General features: G+C 42.4%; 1 protein-coding gene across 2 annotated transcripts in view; it reads right to left on the reverse strand.

Annotated features, from left to right (window-relative positions):
• Positions 1–5,262: 5,262 nt before the first annotated feature.
• Positions 5,263–26,305, reverse strand: part of MCM3AP (minichromosome maintenance complex component 3 associated protein) — a 37,924-nt gene continuing 16,881 nt past the window's right edge. For both annotated transcript variants that reach the window (XM_075829559.1, XM_075829560.1), the window contains exons 15-28: positions 24,854–24,988; positions 24,622–24,735; positions 16,302–16,454; positions 16,030–16,221; positions 15,879–15,947; positions 15,655–15,783; positions 15,425–15,572; positions 14,989–15,226; positions 14,554–14,651; positions 13,413–13,803; positions 13,090–13,341; positions 11,497–11,617; positions 11,013–11,186; positions 5,263–6,143 (exon numbers count right to left, since the gene is read on the reverse strand). In XM_075829559.1, coding sequence (XP_075685674.1) covers positions 5,804–6,143; positions 11,013–11,186; positions 11,497–11,617; positions 13,090–13,341; positions 13,413–13,803; positions 14,554–14,651; positions 14,989–15,226; positions 15,425–15,572; positions 15,655–15,783; positions 15,879–15,947; positions 16,030–16,221; positions 16,302–16,454; positions 24,622–24,735; positions 24,854–24,988 — 2,554 coding nt within the window. In that variant the 3' untranslated portion in view covers positions 5,263–5,803. The remainder of the gene's footprint in view (positions 6,144–11,012; positions 11,187–11,496; positions 11,618–13,089; positions 13,342–13,412; positions 13,804–14,553; positions 14,652–14,988; positions 15,227–15,424; positions 15,573–15,654; positions 15,784–15,878; positions 15,948–16,029; positions 16,222–16,301; positions 16,455–24,621; positions 24,736–24,853; positions 24,989–26,305) is intronic.

Consider the following 26,305-nt stretch of genomic DNA (forward strand, 5'->3'; position numbering starts at 1 on the left):
ATGAGATTATTTTAAATATGAATATATTTTAATTCATAACTACACAAACAAGGACCTTGTCTGACTATGTATGAGCTCTGTATTTTTATTTGACTTCAGAAAAACATTGAGCTTGTTGGAAGGGGGAGGGTGAGCCACTGGGAAGGTAACGTCTGGCACTAAAACGTGTGATATATACCAGATGCTCAGGTTTACTTTTCATTTTGGTCAAACAAGTTTTCAGTAGAGGCCTCATATGCACCTCTATGGCAGTCCTATTACGGCTCTGTACACAACGTGATATGGCCGTGTCCATGAGCCCTTAGCCGGGGCAGAATAGTAACCACATCTAGCCTTATAGGTTGTGCATTTTAGGTCTACAGTAATCTGTGCTTGCAAATCACACACTATAGGCCTCATTCACACAACTGTATTCAGGATTCATATTAGGTCCATATTAAAAAGGTCCTGAGTATAGAATCAATGCAAATCAATGGGGCTAGTAACTAGGCTGAATTTTTAAAATTCTATCAGGGATAATATTTCCACTGTATTCACACCCCCCGCCCCCCTCCCCAGAAGTCAATGAAGCCTGAAATTGCAGACCTGTAAGGCCGGATTCACACGAGCGTTGCGTTTTTGCGCGCGCAAACAACGCAGCGTTTTGCGCGCGCAAACACTATTTGACAGCTGCGTGTGTCATCCGTGTCTGATGCGCGGCTGCGTGATTTTCGCGCAGCCGGCATCATAGAGATGAGGCTTGTCGACGCCCGTCACTGTCCAAGGTGCTGAAAGAGCTAAATCTTTCAGCACCCTCGACAGTGAATGCCGAACACAACAGCGAAAAACCTGTTAAAAAAAAGATAAAGTTCCTACTTACCGAGAACTTCCCGGCCGTTGCCTTGGTGACGCGTCCTTGGTGACGCGCCTCTCTTGACATCGAGCCCCACCTCCCTGGATGACGCGGCAGTCCAAGTGACCGCTGCAGCCTGTGATTGGCTGGAGCTGTCACTTGAACTGAAGTGTCATCCCGGGAGGTCGGACTGCAGGAAGGAGACAGGAGTAATCGGTAAGTTAGAACTTCGTTTTTTTTACAGGTTCATGTATTTTGGGATCGCAAGTCACTGTCCATGGTGCTGAAACAGTTTAACTCTTTCAGCACCATGCACAGTGAATGTCCCCCGACGTCGCGGACCGGAAATTTTTTTGCCAGGTTCGGCCAAAACGAGTTTGGCCGAACCCGGTGAAGTTAGCTTCGGTTGTCGGGGTTCGCTAATCGCAAAAACACTCCGTTTGGATGTTCGGAAACAGAAAAGCACGTGGTGCTTTTCTGTTTACATTCATCCTTTTGACAGCTGTTGCGCAAACACGCAGTTCGCACGGAAGTGCTTCCGTGCGACATGCGTGGTTTTCACGCACCCATTGACTTCAATGGGTGCGTGATGCGTTGAAAACGCTGAATCAACGGACATGTCGTGAGTTTTTTGCCACGGAGCAACGCTGCACAAAAAACGCTGCCATGTCTGCACGGCCCCATTGTCTAATATAGCTACGGGCAACGCACGTGAAAATCACGCGCGTTGCACGCGCGTATTTTACGTTCGTCTGAATAAGCCCTAATACAGATCAGAATGTCATGTCCATATTTCATCCATATTTGCATCTAAAGTGTTGGGAAAAAAGACTCATTTACACATTTTTTTTTGTAAAGTTTTTATGTAAATAAAGATTAAAGGACTTTTCCAGAAAGTTATGGCTTATCATTAGTATTAGTTGATCATGGGGGTTCCAGAAGCTACAAAAACAAATGGGCCACAGTACTAGTTCAGATCTGTCTGACTAGCAAAGGCGAGAGCGCTGTGATACACTTACAATATATGGACAAAAGTATTGGGACACCTAAAGGAGCTTTTATGACATCCCATTCTAAATCCATAGGCATTAATATGGAGTTGGTCCCACCCATCGTAGCTAAAACAGCTTCCACCCTTCTGGGAAGGCTTTCTGCAAGATTTTGGAGAGTGTCTGTGGGAATTTTTGATGAGAGGGCCTGGCTCCCAATCTCTGCGGTAGTTCATCTCATAGGTGTTTGATGGGGTTTAGGTCTGGCTCTGTGCGGGCCAGTCAAGTTCTTCCACACCAAACTCACCCAACCCTGCCTTTATGGACATTGCTTTGTGCACTGGGGACAATCATGCTGGAACAGAAAAGGGCCTTCCCCAAACTGTTCCCACAAAGTTGGAAACCACAGTTGTCCAAAATGTCTTGGTATCCTGAAGCATTAAGATTTCTATTCTACGGAACTTCGGGGTCTAGGCCAACCCCTAAAAACACAACCCCATAGCATTATCCATTCTTCACTAAACTTTACAGTTGGCACAATGCAGTCAGACAGGTAACGTTCTCCTGGCATTTACCAAACAGAGACTCGCCCATCAGACTTGCCCACCAGATAGAGAAGTGTGATGCATCACCCCACAGAACACGTTTCCACTTCCTCAGAGTCCAGTAGCGGCGTGCTTTACACCACTCCAAGTAACGCTTGCTATTGTGTATCGTGATATAAGGCTTGCAAACTGCTGCACCTCCGCACTCGGCGACTCCGCTCTATAACTTTACGTGGTCTGTCACTTCGTGGCTGAGTTGCTGTGGTCCCTAAACACTTCCACTTTGCAATAATACAACTCACAGTTGATCGTGGAATATCTAGGAGGGAAGAAATTTAATGAACTGACTTGTTGCAACGGTGGCGTCCTATATCCGCACCACGCTCAAATTCAGTGATCTCTTTAGAAATGTTTGTAAAGGCGGACTGCGTGGCTAGGTGCTGGATTTTATACACCTGTGGCAATGGGACTGAATGAAACACCTGTATTGAATGATTAAGAGGTGATCAGGACATAGTTTCAGCCACTGAACGTAAAACACTATTTAACCATTCACTGACATCCAGAAGAAGTCTGGAAAATGGTGCGAAATTGAAAACAAGTATATTAGAAAACGGCAGAACTTTTTATTATACAATGATAAAGCTTTATTTATATAAAACCTCTTTAGGCCTCATTCACACAACAGTATTTTGGTCAGTGTTTTACATCAGTATTTGTTAGCAAAAACCAGTAGTGAGTCCAAAATACAGAAAGAGGTGCAATTCTTTACATTATACTTTCCTGTTTATGTTTCGCTTCCAAATACTGATGCAAAAATATTTATCAAAATACTGGCGTATTAATCAGGGCTTACGGCCTCATGCGCACTTCCGTTGGCCGTCAATGATGGATCCGTGAAACACAGACCGCACACAGATAGCTTCCGCGTGCAGTCCGTTGCTTGACGGACCAAATAATGAAAAGGCTGAGACTGTTCAGTCAAAAACAGACTTGAGTAGGACCTGTCCTATTTTTGGCGGAACGGCCACACTTTCCGTTAAAATAAGGGAAGTTTGTATGGCCCCATTGAAATGAATGCGTCAGGGTGCTATCCGTTAAAAAAACAGCACACTGAAGAAAAAAACTGAAGTGGGCATGAGGCCTAAGGGTATGTTCACACATGCACGTCCGTTATGGCTGAAATTACGGGGCTGTTTTCAGGTCGAAAACAGCTCCTGAATTTCAGACGTAATGGCATGTTGCCAGCGTTTTTCGCAGCGTCCATTACGGACGTAATTGGAGCTGTTTTTCTATGGAGTCAATGGAAAACGGCTCCAATTAAGTCCCAAGAAGTGACAGGCACTTCTTTGACGCGGGCATCTTTTTTACGCGCCGTCTTTTGACAGCGGCGCGTAAAATAAGAACCGTCTGCACAGAACATCGTAAGACCCATTCAAATGAATGGGCAGATGTTTGCCGACACTTTGGAGCCGTATTTTCGGACGTAATTCCAGGCGTAAAACGCCTGAATTACGTCCGTAAATAGTGCGTGTGAACATACCCTAAGAGTGAGATACACACACACAATCCTGTGTATATTTCTGTATCTGAATTTTTGTTTCCTTGGCTATGCAATTTCTGTTTATTTCAATACAGTAATGTGACCACTAAATTCTAGCGGTCACGCTGCCAGTGAAAATTAGAAAGACTAGGCTGGCACTTCATGACTTCCATGGGCCACTCTCCTGATTTTCTTTCCTCTGCATTACTTACTAATGGTCTTCATAGTTGGTAGTTCGGCGGTAGTTAGGCGCTGTGCACACTATGTTGTGACCTTACGTTTAACTAAACGTGTCTATAGAGCTCCATTGGACTACTCTCTTCCATCCCAAGGGACCCCGCAAAAATAAATGTTTACCTTACAGTATACGTTTTTTGTTTTTTTTTAACATGGGAGTCTATGGGTGACTTTTAACATATACGTCATAAACTTTTCATGACATTTCCGTTAAACGGGCACCATCATAATATATTGACAGTATATGCGTTAAACAGATATCTAAGAGTTGCATCCATCAGTGATAGAATAATATCTATTTAACCTGTATATCATAAATAGCATCATGAGATATACGTTTAATGTATACCATGAGTGGCGGATGCCACTGTTAAGGAAACCGCCACAGCCTACGTTTAACGTATACATTGGAAGCTTTTCCTGGCATATATGTTAAATGTAGGACAAAAACTTGATGTGCACAACAATCGACATGCATGAAACCAAGCTTACTATATGTGCCGTCCCTTTGTAAATAGGGACTGCACATGACAATATGTCTTATGTATAATACCTTTTGAATGCGAGATTTGGCGAAAATGTATTTTTCTTTCTACTTCTACAATCATTTCCTGTTTTTTATAATTAAAAAAAAATAATAAAGTGTAAAAAATATAAAAACCAACCAAAGTTAAGAATTTGGAGATCAGGTGCATTCAGGCATCAAGGCAGTATTTTGTAGGTATTCAGCGCCTACGCGTTTCAAGCACGACTGGTGCTCTTAATCATGGCATCCATTCAGTGAATGGATGCCATGATTAAGAGCACCAGTCGTGCTTGAAACGCGTAGGCGCTGAATACCTACAAAATACTGCCTTGATGCCTGAATGCACCTGATCTCGAATTTTAAATTTTTGATACAAATAAAAGTGGGACCGAGATCCTTTTTAAATCACATACCTGCAGCGCTGGATCAAATTCTTTCCTAATCCACTATTGTTTGCCGCGGACCGTCGCGGAGATCCGGGCGAGGCGAAGGTGTCGGGTGCTGGAACGGTGAGCTGGAGGCTTCCTCCCCTTTACTTTAAGAATTTGGAGCTAATTTTCAGATACATCAATAGGCACTGTACAGTCATATTTATTTTATATAATTTAATGTGAAACAAAATGTAATAAAATATAATGTATAAAATGCAGAACACACGTAATCACACTTCATATACTGAAAATCTAGTCCATTTTGTATTCCAGAATATATTTAAAGGTTGCTCATATAAAAGTCCAATATCTTGGCATTCTTACATTGGAAATTTCTAATTGCATATAATGTAGATATGACACACAAACTATTCATTTCTGCCGTCTTATGTTCTGATAACGAAAACAATTTTTTTTTGCCTTTAATAAAACAATGAAAGATGTATTTCATGAATCTTATAATATACCCCGAACACATATAATAAAAAGAAACTATTAAAAATCAGTTCTATATATATATAATGAATACCTAAACGTATTAACATTGTAATAGTGTAATAACGCTTCCAGACATAATATAGTATATTTTTTTTATTACAGATGTATATCAATGCTCCACTTCCTCCCAGACTTTTAGATATTGATTTGCAAATTTCAGCGAAGTTCAGTGTGGTCATAGCTGGTTGTGAATGGGGTCTTATTACTTTGGAGAATTGCTTCCTTCCACAATTTCGGCCACATAATGCAAGGTGCTTAGGTGTAAGCTGAAAGCTAGATCCTCCTGTTGATTTCCTCTTAAGTTCATACTTAACTCCTTTATTCTGTCACTCAAAGATGGCCTTAGAGAGGTGGAGCGCACAACGTGGTCTGGCTTGGTTGGAGAATACATAGCACTGTAGGCGGAGGACTTCTGAAGGGCTGGTACAATAACAGAACTTTCTAGAGAATCCGACAAAGAAGGAATAGGTAGGTATAAAGGCAGGGAAATAGTTGCATTAAGAGGTTCTTCCACAAGTAGCTCCTGCAGCTTTTCATTGAATCTGGAATTAAAAATTCAAGTATTATTTCAAGTGAACTGTTGTCAATGTAAATAATCTGCACACTAGATCAATAGAAAACTTAAAAGGTCCTCAAACTGCAGTTGATGTATTGAGTAGGAGAGGGGACCACCAGTATCTTATTATGTTCATGCCTTGAACGAGTTGTACAGGAGTAGAATACATGGCTGCTTTCTTCCAGAAATCGTGCCACATCTGTCCATGGGCTGTGTCTAGAATTGCAGATCAGCTCCATTAACGTGAATGGGGTTGAGCTGCGATACTACACACAACCACAATGCCATGCGCCTCTTGTAATCTCGTCAACTCCGCTCGGATTTCAAATGACAAGGGGAAAAAAATCGCTATAAAAGTTTTATTTCAACAACCAGGCATAGTGATGGATGTCAGATCCATCACTATGCCTGGTTGTTGAAATAAAACTTTTTTTTTGGTGGCGTTTTTTTTTTTTTTTATGTGACTATCCACAAAAAAAGGTCTTAGGGGAGACTGGTTCTCGCTGCAGAGATTTAGCTGGAGCAGGAAAGTCTTACAGGCAATGCTCTGTGAGAATGAGTAGGCAAATTATCTCTTTTCTATATGGAGGAAAACTTAATGTCAGCCAAACTAAAGACCCCAGTACTCCCAAGAGCTGCATCAAAGGTATTTTACCCAACCAATACCCTGCTCTGTACCGGCGAGGAGCAAGAACTCCAAAACAGCTGTCTACAGATGGAGGTCTTTGGTTTGGGTGATATCCGTAGTCATGTTTCAAGGATCTTTTTTTTTTTTAATCAGTTCAATTTTATTCAAAAAAAACTCCACATTATTACAGGTCATTGTACGTTCTCATACAGTGTATAAGCAAATTTCAACAGACCCAATTATTTACATCCAACCAAACATTCCCTTCCCCCCAACTCCCCCTTGTATCCCCCCAGCCGGTCTTCTCAGTACCCCTTTTCCAATCCTCTCTCCTTCTCTTCCCCTTTTTCCCTTCCCCATCTTACTCCTGCTCTCCGTATGTACCCCCCCGTCAGTGGCCCTATACCTGAACTTGTTGCCTTAGTGTCATTAGCTCCCCAGAAGCATACCCAGATTGATCAATCCACCTAGCCCATTGTTTTTCAAACTTGACCTTGGACCCCCTCTTGGAGTATATCCTATATTCCATCAGAACCTGTGAGTTAAGTGCCCCTATGATTTCTTGTTTTGATGGTGGCTCCGCATCCAGCCAGTGCTTTGCTATTCCTTTCCTCACTTGATACAGTATTTTAGCAATTGCCAACCCTGACATCCTATCCCCCCCCAAATCTCCAACATACCCTAGCAGCATTACCACAGGATCCCAGGGAATCTGTACCTCAAACACTCTCCCCACTAGCTCCGATATTTCCGTCCACAGACTCCCCAACCTCCCGCATGTCCAGAACATATGAAGGATGTCTGCTTTTTCCTCCGGGCACCTAGGGCACTTGGCATCCACTCTTAATCCCATTTGTTTCAGCACCCACGGGGTCCTATACACCCTATGTATCAGAAACAGCTGCGATCTTCGTTGTGCTACATTAATGGACAAAGTACATGTTGCTGCCAATACCGCCTCCCAGTGGTCTGTTGTAATAGGACCCACATCCCTCTCCCATACAGCTCTCACTGGTGCCATAGGGTCCCCCAGATGTTCCACCAATAACCTGCGATAAACCAATGAAATTAATCCTTTTGATGTAACTGCTTTTGCAATATGTTCCAACACACCCGCGGCATGCATCGTCAGGTCCACGCTGACCGCTTGTGTCTGCACAGCATGCCGAATCTGCAGGTACTGATAGAACATGCGGGAGTCCAGTTGAAACTCCTCCCTCATTTGCTGAAAAGATTTAAGTATGTCTCCCTCGTACAACTGGCTCAATCGTATTATGCCTCGCTGCTCCCACCCCTGCATCCCTTCCAATTTACCCAATTCCCCCAAATAAGCATTCCTCCAGAGTGGTGTATATTTAGTGCACTCTCCTATCCCCAGCAATTGCTTGCACTGCCACCACACCTTGTGTATGAGCAGCAGAGTGGGTCTGGTACTCGCCATCTGTTTATAGCTGTGCGCTTCCAGTCCTGCCAACGGGTTCTCCCCCCCCCCCCAGATATGATAGGATGCGCGCACTGGACCCCCATGTCTCTTCCTGCTCCCACCCCCAAAAATGTTGACATTGGGCAGCTAAATAATACACCCAAGCATTGGGCACAGCCAGACCCCCTCCTCCTTTGGCAGCTGTAATTTCTCCAGTTTAATCCTAGGTACCCCCTTCTTCCATACTAGGTCCCTAAAAAGGTTATGCAATCTCCTGAACCAATATTTGGGGATCCATACCGGGGAATTATATAGGACATACAGCACCTGGGGCATAAGGATCATTTTAATCAGATTCGTCCTACCCAGAGCCGATAGCGGTAACTTATTCCACGCCTCTACTTTGGCTTTTATCGTTGTTAACAGTGGCATTACATTAAGGGACATATAATCCTGTGCTTTCGCCGTCACCCTAACCCCCAAATACTTAAACTCAGTGACCACAGGTACCTCCACCTCCTCTTCCCCATTCTGGATAACCCCCGGGCATTAAAGCCGATTTTGACCAATTAATGAGTAGTCCTGAATATTTCCCAAACCGCTTAATTAGGGCCATCACTAACGGTAGTGTGCGCTCGGTGTCCGCCATGAATAACAGCATATCATCTGCGTATAGTGCAATTCTTTCCTCCACCCCCCCATATCTCAACCCCTGAATATGTTCATGTTGTCTCACTGCACACGCCAAGGGTTCCACCGCCAACGCGAACAACAATGGAGATAATGGACATCCCTGACGCGTTCCTCGCTCCAGCGCAAACCGATCCGATAGCACCCCATTCACCCTTATCTTTGCTGTCGGGGCTACATACAACAACTTTACCCATTTTATATAATTAGGGCCAAATCCCATTTTCTCCAGAACTGACCACAAATATTTCCACTCCACGCAATCGAATGCTTTAGCCGCATCTAAAGACATAATGGCTCTCCCCCCACGATTATCTGGCAGAACTTGTAAATTTAAGAACAGCCGTCTCAGATTCACCGCCGTCGATTTGGATGGCATAAAGCCGGCCTGATCTCCATGTACCACCCCAGCCACTACTTTAGCTAGTCTCAGCGCCAATACTTTCGCCATGATTTTAATATCCGCCGTTAGTAGGGAAACTGGTCTATAGGAGCCCGGGAGCTGGGGATCCTTCCCCTCTTTAGGCAGAACTACTATGGTCGCTTCATACATTGTTTCCGGAAGCCTCCCCCTATCAAAGCTATCTAAAAGAGTGGCCAATAACTGCGGTGCGAGCTCCTCCCCATATTCCTTAAAAACTTCCACCGGAAGACCATCCGGCCCCGGCGCCTTTTCACTGGCCAGTATCCCTATAGCCGCCTGGAGTTCCTCCAGAGATATGGGCTCCTCCAATTTCCCTCTCTCCTCCCCTCCCAACCTAGGGAGTTCTGTCTCCCCTATATACTCTTCCAGCTGCTGAGGTGTGTGCTCTGCCCTAGAGGCATACAAATCCGAGTAAAACTGCTGAAACACTTTCAAAATCTGTCCTGTATCCGTCTCCAACTTCCCCCCCTCCCCCTTAATAGTGTGTATGTATGTTTCAAGGATCTTTAATGGGTCGCATATTGACTTACAGGGTAGCTAGCTATAGGTGGCACTAGAGTTTTTATTCACACACAAAAAAAATCTTTCAAATATTTCATTTTTCACACTGGCCACTAGAGCAGCCATTAGAATGACACTTGTTCTCTGCTGCACACTTGTCGGCTTTGCTGTGTAGACTGGCATAGAGTTAGCAGAGGAGAGGAGATTTAACGACAGATCTATTGTACTGCTGGAGGACTAGATAAGACAGGACAGGAACACTATACACACAGATAAGGCTCTGTATGTATCTCTCTGGTCTCTGGGGAAGAAGCTGACTGTAATAATCCACTACATTTCTGTCAATTAACTCCTATTGATTTAAGCTACCATAAAACACACACACCTTGCTGCACTGTCTATTCAGGCAAAAAGGCAATACATATAAAAAATAAACAGCTACATTTAAAAAAAAAAAAAAAACACATAGGGCTTCATTTATCAAAACAGTCTAAAAGTAAAACTGGTGATTGTCTGCTCACTGGGGGACTGCTGGGACCCGTCCTTAACCAAAGAACAAGGGGTCCCCGAGTGCCATATGTGAAAGGAGTGGTACTCTGCCACCGCTCCATTTACTTTCTATAGGGCTTCCGTAGATAGTGCTTGGCTATTGCAATGCTGGGGCTTGCAAAACTGATCACGGTGCTAAACTGGTTAAATGGGCAGAATTAAAATTTTCTCCGATCTGGGCCATTAATACTAGAGGGCCATGGTGATCACCATCACGTATGTCGGGAAGTGGGAAGGGGTGCCCTACCACGGATACACATATATGGGAAGATGCAAGACGACGTTAAATACGCTGTTTTCTTTTTTATTCAGAGAAAACTCTAAATTCAGAATTATGCTGGATTCCAGAGAGCATTGCATTGTGGGAGCCCAAATCAGTTACGTAGTTAATGTGAAGCGGTTAGGACCCATGAATGTTGGCAGAGTACAAATAAATGTAGATTCCAAGAAGGAACCAACAGAATTTTTAGAGTGTGGACGGAGAAAAAAATAAATTAAAAAAAAGCACCATATAGCTCAAAATCCGTACAGGATGAGTGACGGAAAGAATTTACAACGTTCCTCAAACCTTTATGTAGGTTACAACAGTGAAATGTTTTTCACAATGGGAGCAGTGAATATCCTGAGTATCTTCTATTACCTTTCATCCTCCTCTTTCTCAGCTAAAAGAGAGCGCTTTAGTTGTGATGGAAGAGATTTCAGATCAGAAAGCTCAGTATTTCTCAAGACTTTCTGTGTCCTATTTTCACTGGATACATAGACAGAGTGTGGAGTCTGAGACGTCTGTGAGGATTGCCTCCGTCCACTATTAGGGCTGCAATGTGAGAAGTGTGAAACAATAATTCAGTTGTAGCACCAGATTACTGACATATAACTCAAAGTAAATTGTACGACTGGATTCACCCGTTGCGGATCGGTGCTGTGCGGCCAAACCTTACACGTTCGACCACGGCTTTCCAATGCGTTTTTGGCAGTGGTTTTTACAAGTAAAACACATTAAAAATGTTTTTCACTTGTAAAAACCGCGGCACACTACCCCAATGTGTGAACCCAGTCTAAATATATCTACTGGTATTAATGATCTATTCTACATTTTGATATACAAGTTTAAAAAAACAAATCACCTGTTAGCAGTTACTAGTACATTCTGATGTGTGGAGAAACGAGCATTTTCCCATGTGTCCGGGTATGTAAAGTTTTTTAAATCTTCCTCAAAGAAATAGACATAAAGATCCTCTTGGGAAGCTGTGGAGAAAGAAATATTAATAATGGCGTACTTAATACCGATACCAAGATTACGGTGCACAATAAGATCATAAAGATAATCAGATGTATCGCTTCACTCCAAATTCCTATATAGTCAGTAAGCGCAAGATCTAGCAACTTTGTAAAAAACATAAAAAAATGTTGCTTTTCGTTCATTATCATGCTGCCTACTATTATTACATGGAAACGGTCTACCAGCTGCTGTTGACAGATGCAACACTCTTATTTGTCTACATTTAGTACTTTTAGTGCAGAATTGTGTCCTGCTCGGCATCGGCTGCAAGAGTAAGGCCACCTATTGCAGCCACTATCAAACCGCGGCAATTAACATGTCAATAAACGTGAATGGCGAAATGGAAGTGCCGCAAAGACAGAGTATTTTTTCAACCTTTTATTTTGAGTGATTAACGCAGGTGTTGTTTGTGCGGTTGGTCGCATGCAAATTGTGCAGAACGGCACGTGTTAATATGTAGCATGAACACCAGCGTAAATCACGTGGACAGCGAAACGTGCAGACCAAAACTGCAGGTTTCCATAGAAAAAGTCACATGCAGTTTCTTTTTAGCCGTGAAAAAAAAAAAAAGCACAGCAGCCTCAAAGTGTGGCCTTACCCAAGACAAAACGGTCATTAATGCCCTGATGTTCTCTGCAGCGGTGTCCGACAGTCTAGTTGCTAGGGATTTACAATACAATACTGTCTTATCCAATGATTCTCAGGACACCCTACCAAAAAAAAATTTAATCCCCAGGAACTACTGCTCGCTTACTACCGTGAAGAAGCTTTCTGTAGAGACAGGTGACACGGTTTATAATTCCTGCAAAAAGCTATATTCGGTTTGAGACTTGTTGACTACTATGGCTGCCCTATGCCAAGTATTTTGGAAAGTCTGAATTCAGATTGGCATCTATACTGTAAAAGTGACAGCTGTTTGTTTTGTCTTCAGGTTCAAGCGAACACTAACCTTATCCATAGGAGCTGTCAGGTAACACATCACTAAAGCCTGGCATACAAGTGAAAAGGCTATCAGATAAATGCTTGTCCACCCGACCGCTATTACTCCCGACTCCACCATAAACATGCACGCCTATTTCAATGGGTAATGAGGAATACGCTGATCTCCCAAAGAAACCACTGATCGGACATGTTTAAATCCCACATGCTCTTTCCTTCTTTTCCCCATGACATCTGCCATTGTGGGGACGGTCCGGATGCCCCCATACACATTTGATCATTGGTGGGCTTGGACTTTAATCTGTATTGTTTCTTATCTGTATGCTGGCTTTATAGACTGTCTGGAGTCCATGTATGCCTTTCTCCATCTCTTACTGCCATAGCACTTACATTTCAGCAATAAATTAATCTAGATGAAGAAAGTATTTAAAGACCTCTGAGATGAATGAATATTTTATATAATACATGCATTATCCATATGCAAAATATAAGAGATTACCTTTAGTATCCACCATTAAGGGGGGGTCCCAGGCTCTCAGTTTGTGATTGATGCAGAGAGCAATGATCTCATCCCATGGCATATCTTGCACAGATGGCATGAAGCCTGCAATGCCCTCCTTTGCAAACCAGTGTTTCTTTATGCGACCCAGAAGGAGCTGAACTTCAGAGAGCAACAGGGGAAGACCTGACGGTGATCGGGTGACCTGTGATACGTAGTCCATAATCATGGAGCAGACCGGACTCCAAGGAGCTGCCAGGAAGATATTACAGTAATATTTCACAGGAATAATCAATAAAATATTACAATTCAAATGTGCTTACCTCCTTGTGGTGGCTTGTCCATTTGTGGGAGCTGAAAGCAAAGTACAGCCTTCTTTAGCCAGGCAATATGGCTGGGACTGTTCCAGTGAGTAGGTGGCATTAGAGAGCTGCCGCTGGACGATGTGAATTCAATTACAGGCCACGACAGTTCAGTGAGTTGCTCTGAAGAAACTGCCTCTGCAAGGAACGCAATGGCAGAATTGTACAAATCAATGATGGCCGCAGGATCCTGTGAGGGAAGTCCAGATTTCTTCCTTTCCATCTTATCGCGATAGAAGGCATTGCTGAAAGCACTGCACACGCCATCCTCTATGTATTGTCGGAAAGGGTGGCCGTGCAGTTCCAAAGAGCGTGGGCAGTGAGACAGCAGAAACTGTACAGCAGAGGAGACCTTAGAAAAGGGAATTAAAATCCAAAACCAAGACACCAGTTAGTCAATATAGTTTAGAGGTTTCTTAATTTTCTTTAAAAGAAAAACAATTATCTTACAGACAAGTCCACAATAATTATTGTCTATAGTTCTATGAAAATAAATGGCCATTTTTACGTAAACCCTCTTCACTTAAAGAGGACCTGTCAGCTCTCCTGACTTGTCTGGTTTAGCAAATACTTGCGAAATAACAATGCTGGAGCATCTTTTTATAGAACTCTGCCTTACGCCGTAGCTCTGTTACTGGAAAAGTATGAATACATTGACTACTGGACAAGACCACCTCATCTGTCAATAGAGTTGTTCCCTGCAGTCTGCCACTGTCAGCACTGACGTTAATATTATTTAATATCTTATTAGGATTCAGTGGTCCCTATACTATAAAATGTATAAACTTTTTAACTCAAGCTTGAGCAAAAAATAAAACTAGTTCATTTAACTTGCACACTAGTTACATTGAACTCTACGGCAGTTGAAAGAAACTGCAGAGACCGAGTGCTCTGCTGTTTCCGTAACTCCCACAGATGACAACTACCTACTGCTTCTCCCCCACCTTGCAGCGGCAGCTGGGTATAGCATTGTAACAGGGCTCAGGGTTCTCCCAAGTGGGGGGCATTGAGGCAGGACTTCTTCCTGTTCAATATTTATTGTATATCCAAAATGCCATAAATGTAATTCATCACAATACTTCTTTAATACTATAAATCTTACCACATTTGTTCCTTTCAAGTCATTCACGTCGTCAGGTATTGAGAACACATTATAATCGGATATGAGTCCACATGACACTAGGTCTGAAATATTAAGTTCTTAAACAAAAATAAGATGACGTTAAACTGTGAAATAAAACCAGTGTGCTCAAAACAAGTTACTAAAATATAATTATCCCTTTATGATTAATCTATTATATATCATAGAGTCATAACAAAATATTTGCAAAACAATTCCACATAATCCCCATAAGGAAACCGGGGCAGATGCATTTAGGTTATTCTAGATATAAGTTAATTAAAAATAAAAGCTAAAAATTGTAGACATGGTTCTCAATAAGGATGAATTAATTGAGAAGTCTTGAAATGATCCAACAATTTCAGAAAATGCTACTATGGTATACACTGGCAGTTTCAATAGATCAACATAAATTACCTTTTTCTACAACGGTCACTGGGTCTGTGTAAGATGAAGGAACCAGAACAGCAAGAGTCGGAGGTGGCTTAAAAGGCTTCGCTTGAAGTAGCTGCTTCAGCTGGAGTAATGCAGAGATCCAATACACATCCGTATCTGACTGCGCTGGTAAGAGGAGGACGACAGCACTTGTTCCCAATAACTGCTTTTGAAGCTCCACTTGTTCTAACTCATCCTCTGTCAGAGGGCCATGTACAACCTGCCATAAAGAGAAATTTATCCAGAGATGTACATATATAAAAGTAAATGCTTTACGTACAATTTGAATGACTGAATTCGGTGATGATTTTCTAATTCTTCAGTGATCCTCGTCCATTTATTTTCTAATCCTTCAGCATTTTTTTTTCTAGGTGACTAAATCTAAAAAATATAGTTGCGCCTCATCTGACCGCCTCACCTTTACACACACATTAACTCGAACTGGGCATCCTCCCTGAGACTCTAAGGAGCTGTAAAGTGCCAGTGTATGAACTTGCTGCTTCTGATCACCCTCAGGCCTGACACCGGCCCAACAGAACTTGGCCTTTAACCACTCGGACAGAACACTGCAACACAGATGAGAATACATTTTATTACATCAGTGTTATATCAGTTGCATTATACGCCAGATAATTCATCTTTACTTACGTTGTGGGATCAACAGGATCAATTATTTCAGGCAGAGCAAGAACTACTTTCCAACAGATGCATTGTTTCCAGGTGGGAAGATACTTAACAATCAGAGCTGGCAGCTCCAGAGGCGTCCATGCAGCATCACTGTATTGCAAGAACAGATACATAAAAATACATAGATTTATTAAAAATATACAATATGCCGACGAATCTTAAGGCAAATTACGTGATCTACAAACCAGAGCAGCTCTTGGAAATGGTGCTGAACCTTCATCTGATGAAATATCTGTTCTCTGACCTGTTGACACCTGGCGAGAAAATGAAATTCAATAGTTATATAAGGTTGAAACAAAGTGTAAGCTTTTGGCATTAAAAGACCAATGAGCCCACCTGGTAAGTGAAACGTTTACATTTCCAGCATGACCTAGGTTAACAATTCCTTTAGATAAATTCTCCACATCGTGGGTGGCACTTGGAATCAAAGCTTTCAGTTTACCATCAAGGCCTACAGAACCAGGCGCTGCTGGAAATGCCCGCATTTGACGCCTTAACTTCTTCCGTGCAACTAAAACCTCTCGCCACCTGAAAACAAAGAACATCATCAGATAGAGATTACAGGACATGTTTGCAATTTAACTTAAAATGAAAGATACCCAACAGACCTCTGGATATATTTGCTGCAACACTGCATCTCATGAAGGGTTTCCCTAGCTATTTGGAAAATCTCCTCATCCACAAACCGACTGGCATGCTGGTCAGACACATTCTGGGAGCACCGTAAAATGCGGATATTATGATCAATTTGCACAGCTTTCCTGGAACATAAAGAAATTGTATTGTAAACAGGGAGAGAAAAGATTATTGCAGCCTTTAAATGGTGAGTGTAAGTAATGTGACGTGTAGCTGAAAAGAAAGGATTCTATGAACACCATGTTTTTGACCAACGCCAGTTTTTCTCAGTAACAAACAGCACTTAAAGGGGTTGTCTAAAGATTAAGTTATCTCCTAACCACAGGAACGGTGGGGACCCCACCGATAACAAGTTTCCCGTTCCTCCGAACGGTGCGGCATCTCGTGCATGCGCACTGCTGCTCCATTCACAGTCTATGGGACTGCAGGAGGTAGCCGACTACAGCTCTCAGCTATCTCCTGCAGTGCCATAGAGAATGAATGGAGCAGCAGCGCGCAAGAGCGCACAAGAGCGACCTGCCGCTCCATTCATTCAGAGGAATTGGACCCCCACTGATCAGCATGTTATCACCTATCCTGTGGTTAGGAGTTAACTTTTAATCTTGAGACAACTCCTTTAAAGGGGTTCATCCAGGGGGGGCGGAGCGTAGCCGTGCAGTGTGATGGCAGCTTGAGACCAGAGCTCCTCACTGATACCAGCCAAAACCCGAGCTATATCGACCCACATCGTTGGAAAATGGTTAAACCGGCAAAGGAGAAACTTAAAGATCACACTGGCACACCCAAACCGGGGAAAGCACAAGCAGACATGGAGAAATTTCTCCATAAAAGGCATGAAGAATCTCCGGCCCGGAAATCTAAGATGGCCACCGTGCATGCTGCTCCACAGTGCCGAGATGACGATTCAGATGAGGAGAGTGGAGGTGAGCAATCTGAGTCGGGAGACACTAATGATTTAGCACCAGTGTCACGGGGGTTTATGAAGAGGATCTTATACAAAGCCTTGACTCCTCTTACTAAAGAACTGTCAGAGATAAGCACTGATTTACGTCAGATAGGATCACGGGTGGAGACGCTTGAAGCGGCACAGACAGACATGAGAGTTTATCATGACAAAGTGCGGGACATTCTACATTCACAACAAGATCAATTGAATGAGATGTTTATGCGGACAGAAGACCAAGAAAATAGGAGTCGGAGGAAGAATATCAGGCTGCGGGGAGTACCTGAGTCATACGCACATGAGACTTTGGGCAAACTTGCTCATGACATATTCTCTTCAGTTCTAGGAGTAAACAGCCATGATACAGTTCGGATAGAACGTGTCCATAGAGCACTCCGCCCAAAACCTCGCTCTAATGATCCCCCCCGCGACATTATATGTGGTCTGCTGAGCTACACTGATACAGCGGAGATTCTAAAGGCTGCAAGGATGAAAGGTACTATTGAATTTGAAGGAACAACAATATACCTCTATCAAGATATAGCATCCTCCACACTACAAAAACGGAAAGTTTTCCGACCTCTCCTTGATGCGCTACGTGCCTCCAAGACGCCTTTTCGCTGGCTATATCCGTTTGGCCTGGCGATACAAAAAGATGGCCGCCAAATCACCATCAGGAAACACGAGGACCTGACCCATGCATGGGAAACCCTGGGTATACCGCCTATGGAAATCTCGCCGTGGATGATGGTACCTCCGGAGCTGAAATTACCTCCATTGCTGGAACTTATGCCGTGGAAAGTGGTGGGGAAACTGAAATCGCCTAAGAATAAAAAGCCGGCGCTAAGATCTGGAGCGATGGAAAATTGAAAGGTACTGCCAATATTGCGGGGACTGTTCTCCACACGGCTCCAGCATTCGGATTGACGGACGTCACCTCTCTTTTCGAATTGGATTCGTGAGTAGGAGCTAGTCACTGTAGCTGGAGAAGATCAAGAAATAGAGTATACTTTGACGTGACTTTATTGTTGCTATTGTGGGCGATTCTATCCTATCGCTTCTTATTGTTTTGCACTGTTCTTACTTGGGTTTTGGCTGGCATGCGGGTTATGCCAACTACACAACTGTTGTTAACAGTTAACTCCCCCCCCTCCCCAGGTACATGCTCTATACATTGGGGCAGTACATACCTTTACTTTAATCTCACTCTTCCCTGTATTACAACCCCCCCCCCCTCCTACTGGTGTTCTGAATACTGTGATGACATATATGCTGATGTATACTATCTTTCACCATGTCTGATATTAAGATAACATCGTATAATGTTCGAGGTCTGAATACTCCACGTAAACGATACCAGATTGCCCAACAATTGAAAAAAGATAATACTGATATAGCCCTTCTCCAGGAAACACATCACAAGCATAATAAAACTATGGAACTATCTAGGGCTATCTTCTCAAATGCCTTTCATAGCACCTACTCTACTGCTAGCAGAGGAGTGAGTATTTTGATACGGAAAAACTTACCTTTTGAATTACTGTCAATGCAGAAAGACCCTGACGGTCGATATCTTTTTATAAAAGCTCACATTGGTACAGATTTGTTCTCTATAGCCAACTTATACGCACCCAATACGGATCAGATATCGTGGATTATTCAGACCTTAGAGAATTTTAAGTTGTTTGCGGAAGGTGCTAGAATTATAGGCGGGGACTTTAACATCCCACTTAATCCCATTATAGATTCCACTGGCAAGGTTAAAATATCCCATCGAGCTGGATCGAGACTCCACAGGGTACTTAGAGACCTACAGGTCACTGATGCGTGGAGACTTCTATATCCCACCACAAAGGATTTCTCTTATTACTCTGCAGCACATAATGTATATACTAGATTAGACTATGTTCTGTTGTCGGATAGTCTCCTCCCGATGGTTCTGTCGGCAGGAATAGGAAACCTTCTCCTTTCTGATCATGCACCAGTGTTTGTATCTATGAAGCTAAATAGTGTTCCGAGGGGAGACAGACTGTGGAGGTTGAACAATACGATTTTGAGTGACCCCCAACATTCCTCTGCGATACAGGATAATATTCAGAAATATTTTGATATAAATTCCTCTCCGGATTTATCGGATGTTATTAGATGGGAAGCGCATAAAGTAGTAATACGAGGAGAACTGATATCGCTATGCTCACATATCAAAAAACAACGGTCAGCAATATTGAACGATCTGTTCTCGAGAATATCTACGCTTGAGACTATTCACAAACGTACGAAAGCAGCCGCAGCCCAGGTTGAGCTTGGGGAGTTAAGGGAAGAGGTTAAAAATGCCTTGAATATAAAAGCTGCTAAAACATTTCACTATACCAAATTTAAACACTATACGCATGGGGAAAGGGGCAACAGAATCATGGCTGCACTGCTTAAACAACAACATGAGAAATCTTTTATCTCTGAGATCCTGACTTCTTCAGGTGTTAGAGCTACTGAATCGAAGGACATAGCACAGGCCTTTACTCATTTCTACCATGGCCTATATAATCTTAAAGGTGGGGATAGTCAGCAGGGTAACCTGGGGGATAGCACTAGAAAGTTTCTAGATAAACTTAGCTTACCTCAACTCACACAGGAAGATCAACTAGCGCTTACTGCACCCTTTACCACAGAAGAACTTCATAAAATTCTTAAAACAATACCATCCGGGAAAAGTCCTGGCCCAGATGGTTATACGATTCAGTACTATAAGACATTTAGCGGTATTCTGTTGCCCCATTTCACATCTATGTGTAACTCATTGATGGGGGGAGCCCAATTGACTCGCCAATCTTTGGAAGCTCACATCACAGTCCTCCCAAAGGACGGGAAGGATCCAGCACTATGTGGTAGCTATAGACCTATATCTTTACTAAACACGGATCTGAAATGGTGGGCAAAGGCTTTGGCGACTAGATTGGGGAAGCTTCTGCCCAAACTCATTGGCCCAGAACAAACTGGATTTGTGGGAGGGCGTCAGGGTAAGGATAATACTACAAGAGTAGTTCGGTTAGTTCAACACGCTCGCTCGACACACACCCCAATGGCACTACTTAGCACAGATGCCGAAAAGGCTTTTGACAGGGTGAGCTGGCAATATATGGTAGCTACCTTGTCAAAATTTGGGATCCCTGTTGAATTCATACAAGCTATATTGACACTCTATCATAATCCGAGTGCTAAAGTCAGAGTAAATGGCATATTGTCGGATTCCTTTCAAATGGTACTAGGCAGGGATGCCCTCTATCACCTACACTGTTTGTGATGGTGATGGAGACCTTGATACAAAGGATCCGCCAAGATGACAATATAGCTGGCCTGAAGATAGGTCAATTCACGCATAAAACGGCTGCCTTTGCGGACGATCTGCTACTGTTGGTGACTAAGCCGTCTGTCTCCCTTCGGAACATAACACAAGCTTTTACGGAATTTGGTGCAATATCTAATTTTAAAATTAACTATAGTAAATCTGAGATCCTTAATGTCTCTGTACCTCAACAGGTAGTTGCTGCGGTGACGGGAACATCTCAGTTTCGATGGATTTCTACATCAATCTCGTACCTAGGCATTACCATTTCTAATTGCCCATCACAATTGTATACCCTCAACTATATACCTCTGGTAGCGGCTATTAAACGTCAAATAGATTCCTTGAAGTTCCCGTTTATGTCATGGATGGGGCGGAAAAATTTCCTAAAGACTTTTATAGTCCCAAAAATTTTATACCTGATTCAGACGTTACCGCTGTGGCTACCAAAATCATTCTTCCTCTCCCTAAAGCGTATATTCTCGAATTTTCTATGGAACAAGAACAGACCAAGACAGAGGCACACACAACTGATTAACTCGGTTAAAATGGGAGGTATGGGACTGTCCGACATACACACATATTATATTGCTAATCACTTGAATAGATGGGTTGAGCTGCAACATCCCTCTCAGACTTCTCTTTATACGGAAGTAGAGAATACTCTTATGCTTAGCTGGGAACAGAGGGCCCTGTGGAGTCTCGCCAAAAGTTCACACCTTGACCAATACTCTAGCATTCTTTTAAAGGGAACCATCCTAGTGTGGCAAGACACACATAATAGATTGAACTTGCTCGGGATGCCTTCACCACATATGCCTTTACGTTTAGTGCCTTGCTATGTACATCGGGATTCTACACTAATACCAGATCCGTGGGACATACCACACCACATGAAAGTTTCCGTCCTGATGACTGATACTCCGCAGAGAAGTGTCCCCACGGTATTTGATAAATTAGGAATAAAGTCTCGTGATTTCCTCTTTAAACACACTTTTATTAAATGCTGCACGGCTATGCTTAACTCCCTACCCATCCAAACATCTTCTCAGAATTGGTTAGATAAGATGCTCATGAGCTCTATACCCCAGCGTAAGATACTATCTACCTCATATAATCATCTGATCTCACTGACTTGCCCACCGACTCCAAGCTATATGGAAAAGTGGTCGACAGACCTCCATATATCATTGACCGAGCCCGAAATTAGATTCATACTGTCTAACGCATTAGGTTTCTCTAGGTGTACTAGAATACAGGAAAGCTCCTACAAACTGTTAACTAGGTGGTATAAGACGCCTGTGGTCCTACATGCTATTGATCAAGAAGTTACGGACCGGTGTTGGAGATGTAACACCTCAAGAGGTACTTATTTACACATATGGTGGACATGCCCCCTTATTGTGCCTTTTTGGCAGCAAATAGAACAGAAAATTAATAACATTTGCTCTACAAACTTACACTTAACACCTGAGTTAATCCTACTGTGGAAACCGACACCCAGTTTTACCCCCAAGAAGCATTGTCTTCCAACCCTGTTGCTCACAGCAGCTAAGCTATTAATACCAAGTTGCTGGAGATCAACAGAACCCCCACAGTTGAGTAATTGGGTGAACAAGGTATCAGAATTAGAAAGACTAGAGGAACTGGCACATTGGGAACTGCTAACTAGAAAGAAGTATCTTAAAATATGGGGACCATGGAAAGACCGGGCAACCTCAATTTGAACTAGGTAAGAGTAATTGTAGGAAAGTAGTTTCTATATCATACACAATGGGATTAGAATACTTTGCCTTCATCAATATCATAAATAACATCTATGTTAGCTAAACTCAACAACACCAGTCCACCTTCCTACCCCCCCCCCTCCTGTACCTCCCCTTTCCCTCCCTTCTTGTTGATCAGAAGATATGTAAATCAATATATGTTCCACATTCTTAATGGAATTTACACTGCTCAAGATATGTTATCACACTCATTTCCTGCAATGATGAAAATCCAAATGTGATTCCTGATGGATGTGAATTTTCTGTACAACATGTTATCATTTTGAATGACATATTTTTGTATGTAATGTTAGGAGAAAAATCAATAAAAACAGTTTTGAAATAAAGGGGTTCATCCATTATAGCAAATGTACTTGAACTTTTCAACAAACTTTTTTGTTAAAACGATGCTGCAAAGATTGGCTACAGGGGTAACATTAAGCAAAAAGAAGCTGAAAAACTCAGCCATTCTTTAATCTACAGCCCAGGAGCTATAAGGACACGAGCTTTGCACATTGATTTCTACGTACAGTCCTGGCCGAAAGTTTTGAGACTGAAACAAATTTTGGTTTTCACAAAGTTTGCTGCTTCTGTGTTTTTAGATCTTTTAGTCAGATGTTTCTGTGGTGCAATTACAAGCATTTCATAAAGTTTTTCAACTTTTATTGACAAATACATAAAGTTTATGCAAAGACTCAATATTTACAGTGTTGACCCTTCTTTTTCAAGACTTTTGCAATTCGCCCTGGCATGCTGGATATCCGCTTCTGGGCCGAATCCTGACTGATAGCAACTCATTCTTGCCTAATCAGTGCTTGGAGTTTATCACAATTTCTGTGTTTTTGTTTGTCCACCCGCTTTTTGAGGATTGAGATCTAGGGAGTTTCCCAGCCATGGACCCAAAATTGCAATGTGCTGTTCACTGAGCCCCTTGGTTATCACTTTTACCTTGTGACATGATGCTTCATAATGCTGGAAAAAGCATTGTTCATCACCAAATTGCTCCTGGATCATTGGGAGAAGTTGCTCTTGGAGGATGTTTAGATACCGTTCTTTATTCATGGAATTATTCTTAGGCAAAATTGTGAATGAGCCCACTTCCTTTGATGAAAAGAAACCCCACACATAAATGGTCTCAGAATGCTTTACTGTTGGCATGACACGGGACACGTGGTAGCACTCAGCTTTTCGTCTCCGGACAATCATTCTTCCAGATGTCCCAGTCTGAAGGGGGCTTCATCAGAGAAAATAACTTTACCCCAGTCCACTGCAGTCTGTTCTTAATGTTTTTCTTGGAGAGAAGTGGCTTCTTTGCTGCCCTTCTTGACACCAGTCCAGCCTCCAAAATTCATCGCCTTACTGTGCCCTGCACATGCACGGACACCTGGCTGCTGCCATTCCTATGCAAGCTCTTCACTGGTGTTGAACCGATCCCGTAGCTGAATCCTCTTTAGGAGACGGTCCTGGCACTTGCTGGACTTTCTTGGCCACCTCGAAGCCTTTTTAACAGAAATTGAACCTCTCACCTCGAAGTTCTTGATGATCCGATAAATGGTTAATTTAGGGACAATCTTACAAGTAGCAGTGTCCTTGCCTGTAAAGACCTTTTGATGCAAAGCAATAACTACTGCACGTGTTCACTTGGAGGTAACCATGGTTAACAGAAGAAAATTATTTTTAAGCACCATCCCCCTTTTAAAGCAACCAGACTGCTCTTATAATTCAATCAGCATGACAGAGTGATATCTGCTGCCTTGTCCTCGTTAACACTGTCTCCTGAGCTAACGAGAACATCGCTGAAATGATGTTAGCAGGTCATTTTGTGGCAAGGCTGAAATGAAGTGGAAATGGGGTTTTTGTGATCATCTTAATTTTAATGGCAAGGAATGACTTTGCAATTAATTGCAATTCATCTGATCATTCTTCAAAACAATCTGAGTTAATCCAAAATTGCCACTATAAAAACTGAAGCAGCAAACCTTATGAAAACCAAAATTTGGGTCAGTCTCAAAACTTTTGGCCAGGACTGTACAACAATTCCACCCTGAGAGCAACATGGCAAAACAAAAGGAGCGCCTGCCTCGTCCTACCGCCAGCACCACATTTAGTAAAATGCCTACGGAAAAGTCAACTTATAAAGTTAATTTGTTATAATGTTAGAATCTTAACAGGTGATAGAACTGTGTTGAGAAGAAAACATTGCAACTCAAATGTATGAAATGATTTGTGAAAGTACTCACTGCAGCTCTTCCAAGGATATTTTGCAGATATTCTCTATAACAACTTCACTTATCAGGTCATCGCATTGGGACTGGCTCTCAAGAGAAAGCAGTCGCTCTCTTTCTCGAATCCTCCTGTTGTAAAATTAAAAATGAGATTTCCTGTGCTCTTAAACGCTACAAGGCGAAGTAAAGAATGCATGAAAATTAACACGATGCGGTTCTTGCGGAGCGCCAAAATGCCAAATCTTACCTGACTTCTTCTGCCTTTCTTCGTTTTTTCTCCTTTACTCTTTCAGTCTCTGCTTTTATTTCTTCTTCTGCGATTTTTCTTGAAAGGTCCAGTACGATATCTGCCAGCAGCTGATCGACAACTGCAGATGACTCTCTTAAGCAACATAGAAACAGAAAGAAAAATTATAAATGACCATGATAATTTATCAAATAATGTCCATGCTTAAAAATATTAATTGTAGTGATTTCACTAAGAATGGATGTACCCAAGATTATTCAAAGGAATACATTTTTAGGACACATCCTTTTAGACTACAGCATCAACATTATGCACGAACATAGATAGCTAGCAAATGCATTTGCACCCACTTACCAGTCTCCTAAAGTGCAGGCGGTATCATATATGTATTGGTATACATATAGGATACTTTCACACATACCACTTTTTTACAGGGGATAAATAAAAGATCAATTGACCAATATTTTTAATTCTGACATGGACTTTAACCCTTTCATGACCAAAGGTCTTTTACTTTGTTTTTTTTACAAGACTTGAGGCTTTCATTTTCTAGATTAGTTTAATTAATTCCATGTTTTTAATTTTTATTATGATCAGACAAATCACTAGAATTTTTAAAAAAATGTGTGTAATATTTACATATATTTATCTATATTATATGTATATAGACATATATATGAATCACATAAATAACACAAAAGTTTGAACAGCACATTCCAACAAAATTAAACAAACGTGTACGCAGGTGCAAGAACGGCTATGACTGCAAATTTATACAGAACACAAAAAAATGGCGACAGCACCCTGCGAACACCAATGTCACCTAAGCCGCTAAATATAAATAAATATGCATTACTGCTAAATCTACTTACAATAGGGAGGTTCTTAGTGAACATTTTGATCAAATTTGTGTTTGCCCACCTGCCACAAGGCGTCCTGCATAGGTGGGAACCTGCGCTGCACATACACCCAGAACTGGGAATAAGCCTACATATATATGGGGATGGTAGGAACCAGCATTGAACTAATTAAAATCACCCAGGGCAGAATGGGAGGAGTGCAAGATCAAAAAAGGGAGGCCGTTGCTAACCCCACATATATGGGGGGGATGGTGCTATTTACAGGGGGGATGTAGAGACGTCGGGGGCTCACTCTAAGAGGAGAGTCCGCTCTTGGAGGGAGCTTAGGTGAAGTTATCTACAGGCGGTCGTGTGTGGCGCTATCTACAGGGGGGTGTATCCCAAGGCTCTCAAAGCCCCAACAGACATGAGAGTACAGAGCTGCTTGCAATGAAGCAGCACTGCACTCACAAAACCCCGTTCCAGTCTGCCAACATTTATATACACGGGACAACTGCATGGGACATCAGCAGTTGGAACGTATATAGCCATATGGCAGTCGTGAAGGGGTTAACCACTAGTGGTGAGGCCCAGTAAAATAAGTTTGAGAAGC

The sequence above is a fragment of the Rhinoderma darwinii genome, chromosome 6 (assembly GCF_050947455.1).
Source record: "Rhinoderma darwinii isolate aRhiDar2 chromosome 6, aRhiDar2.hap1, whole genome shotgun sequence".
Taxonomy (NCBI): domain Eukaryota; kingdom Metazoa; phylum Chordata; class Amphibia; order Anura; family Rhinodermatidae; genus Rhinoderma; species Rhinoderma darwinii.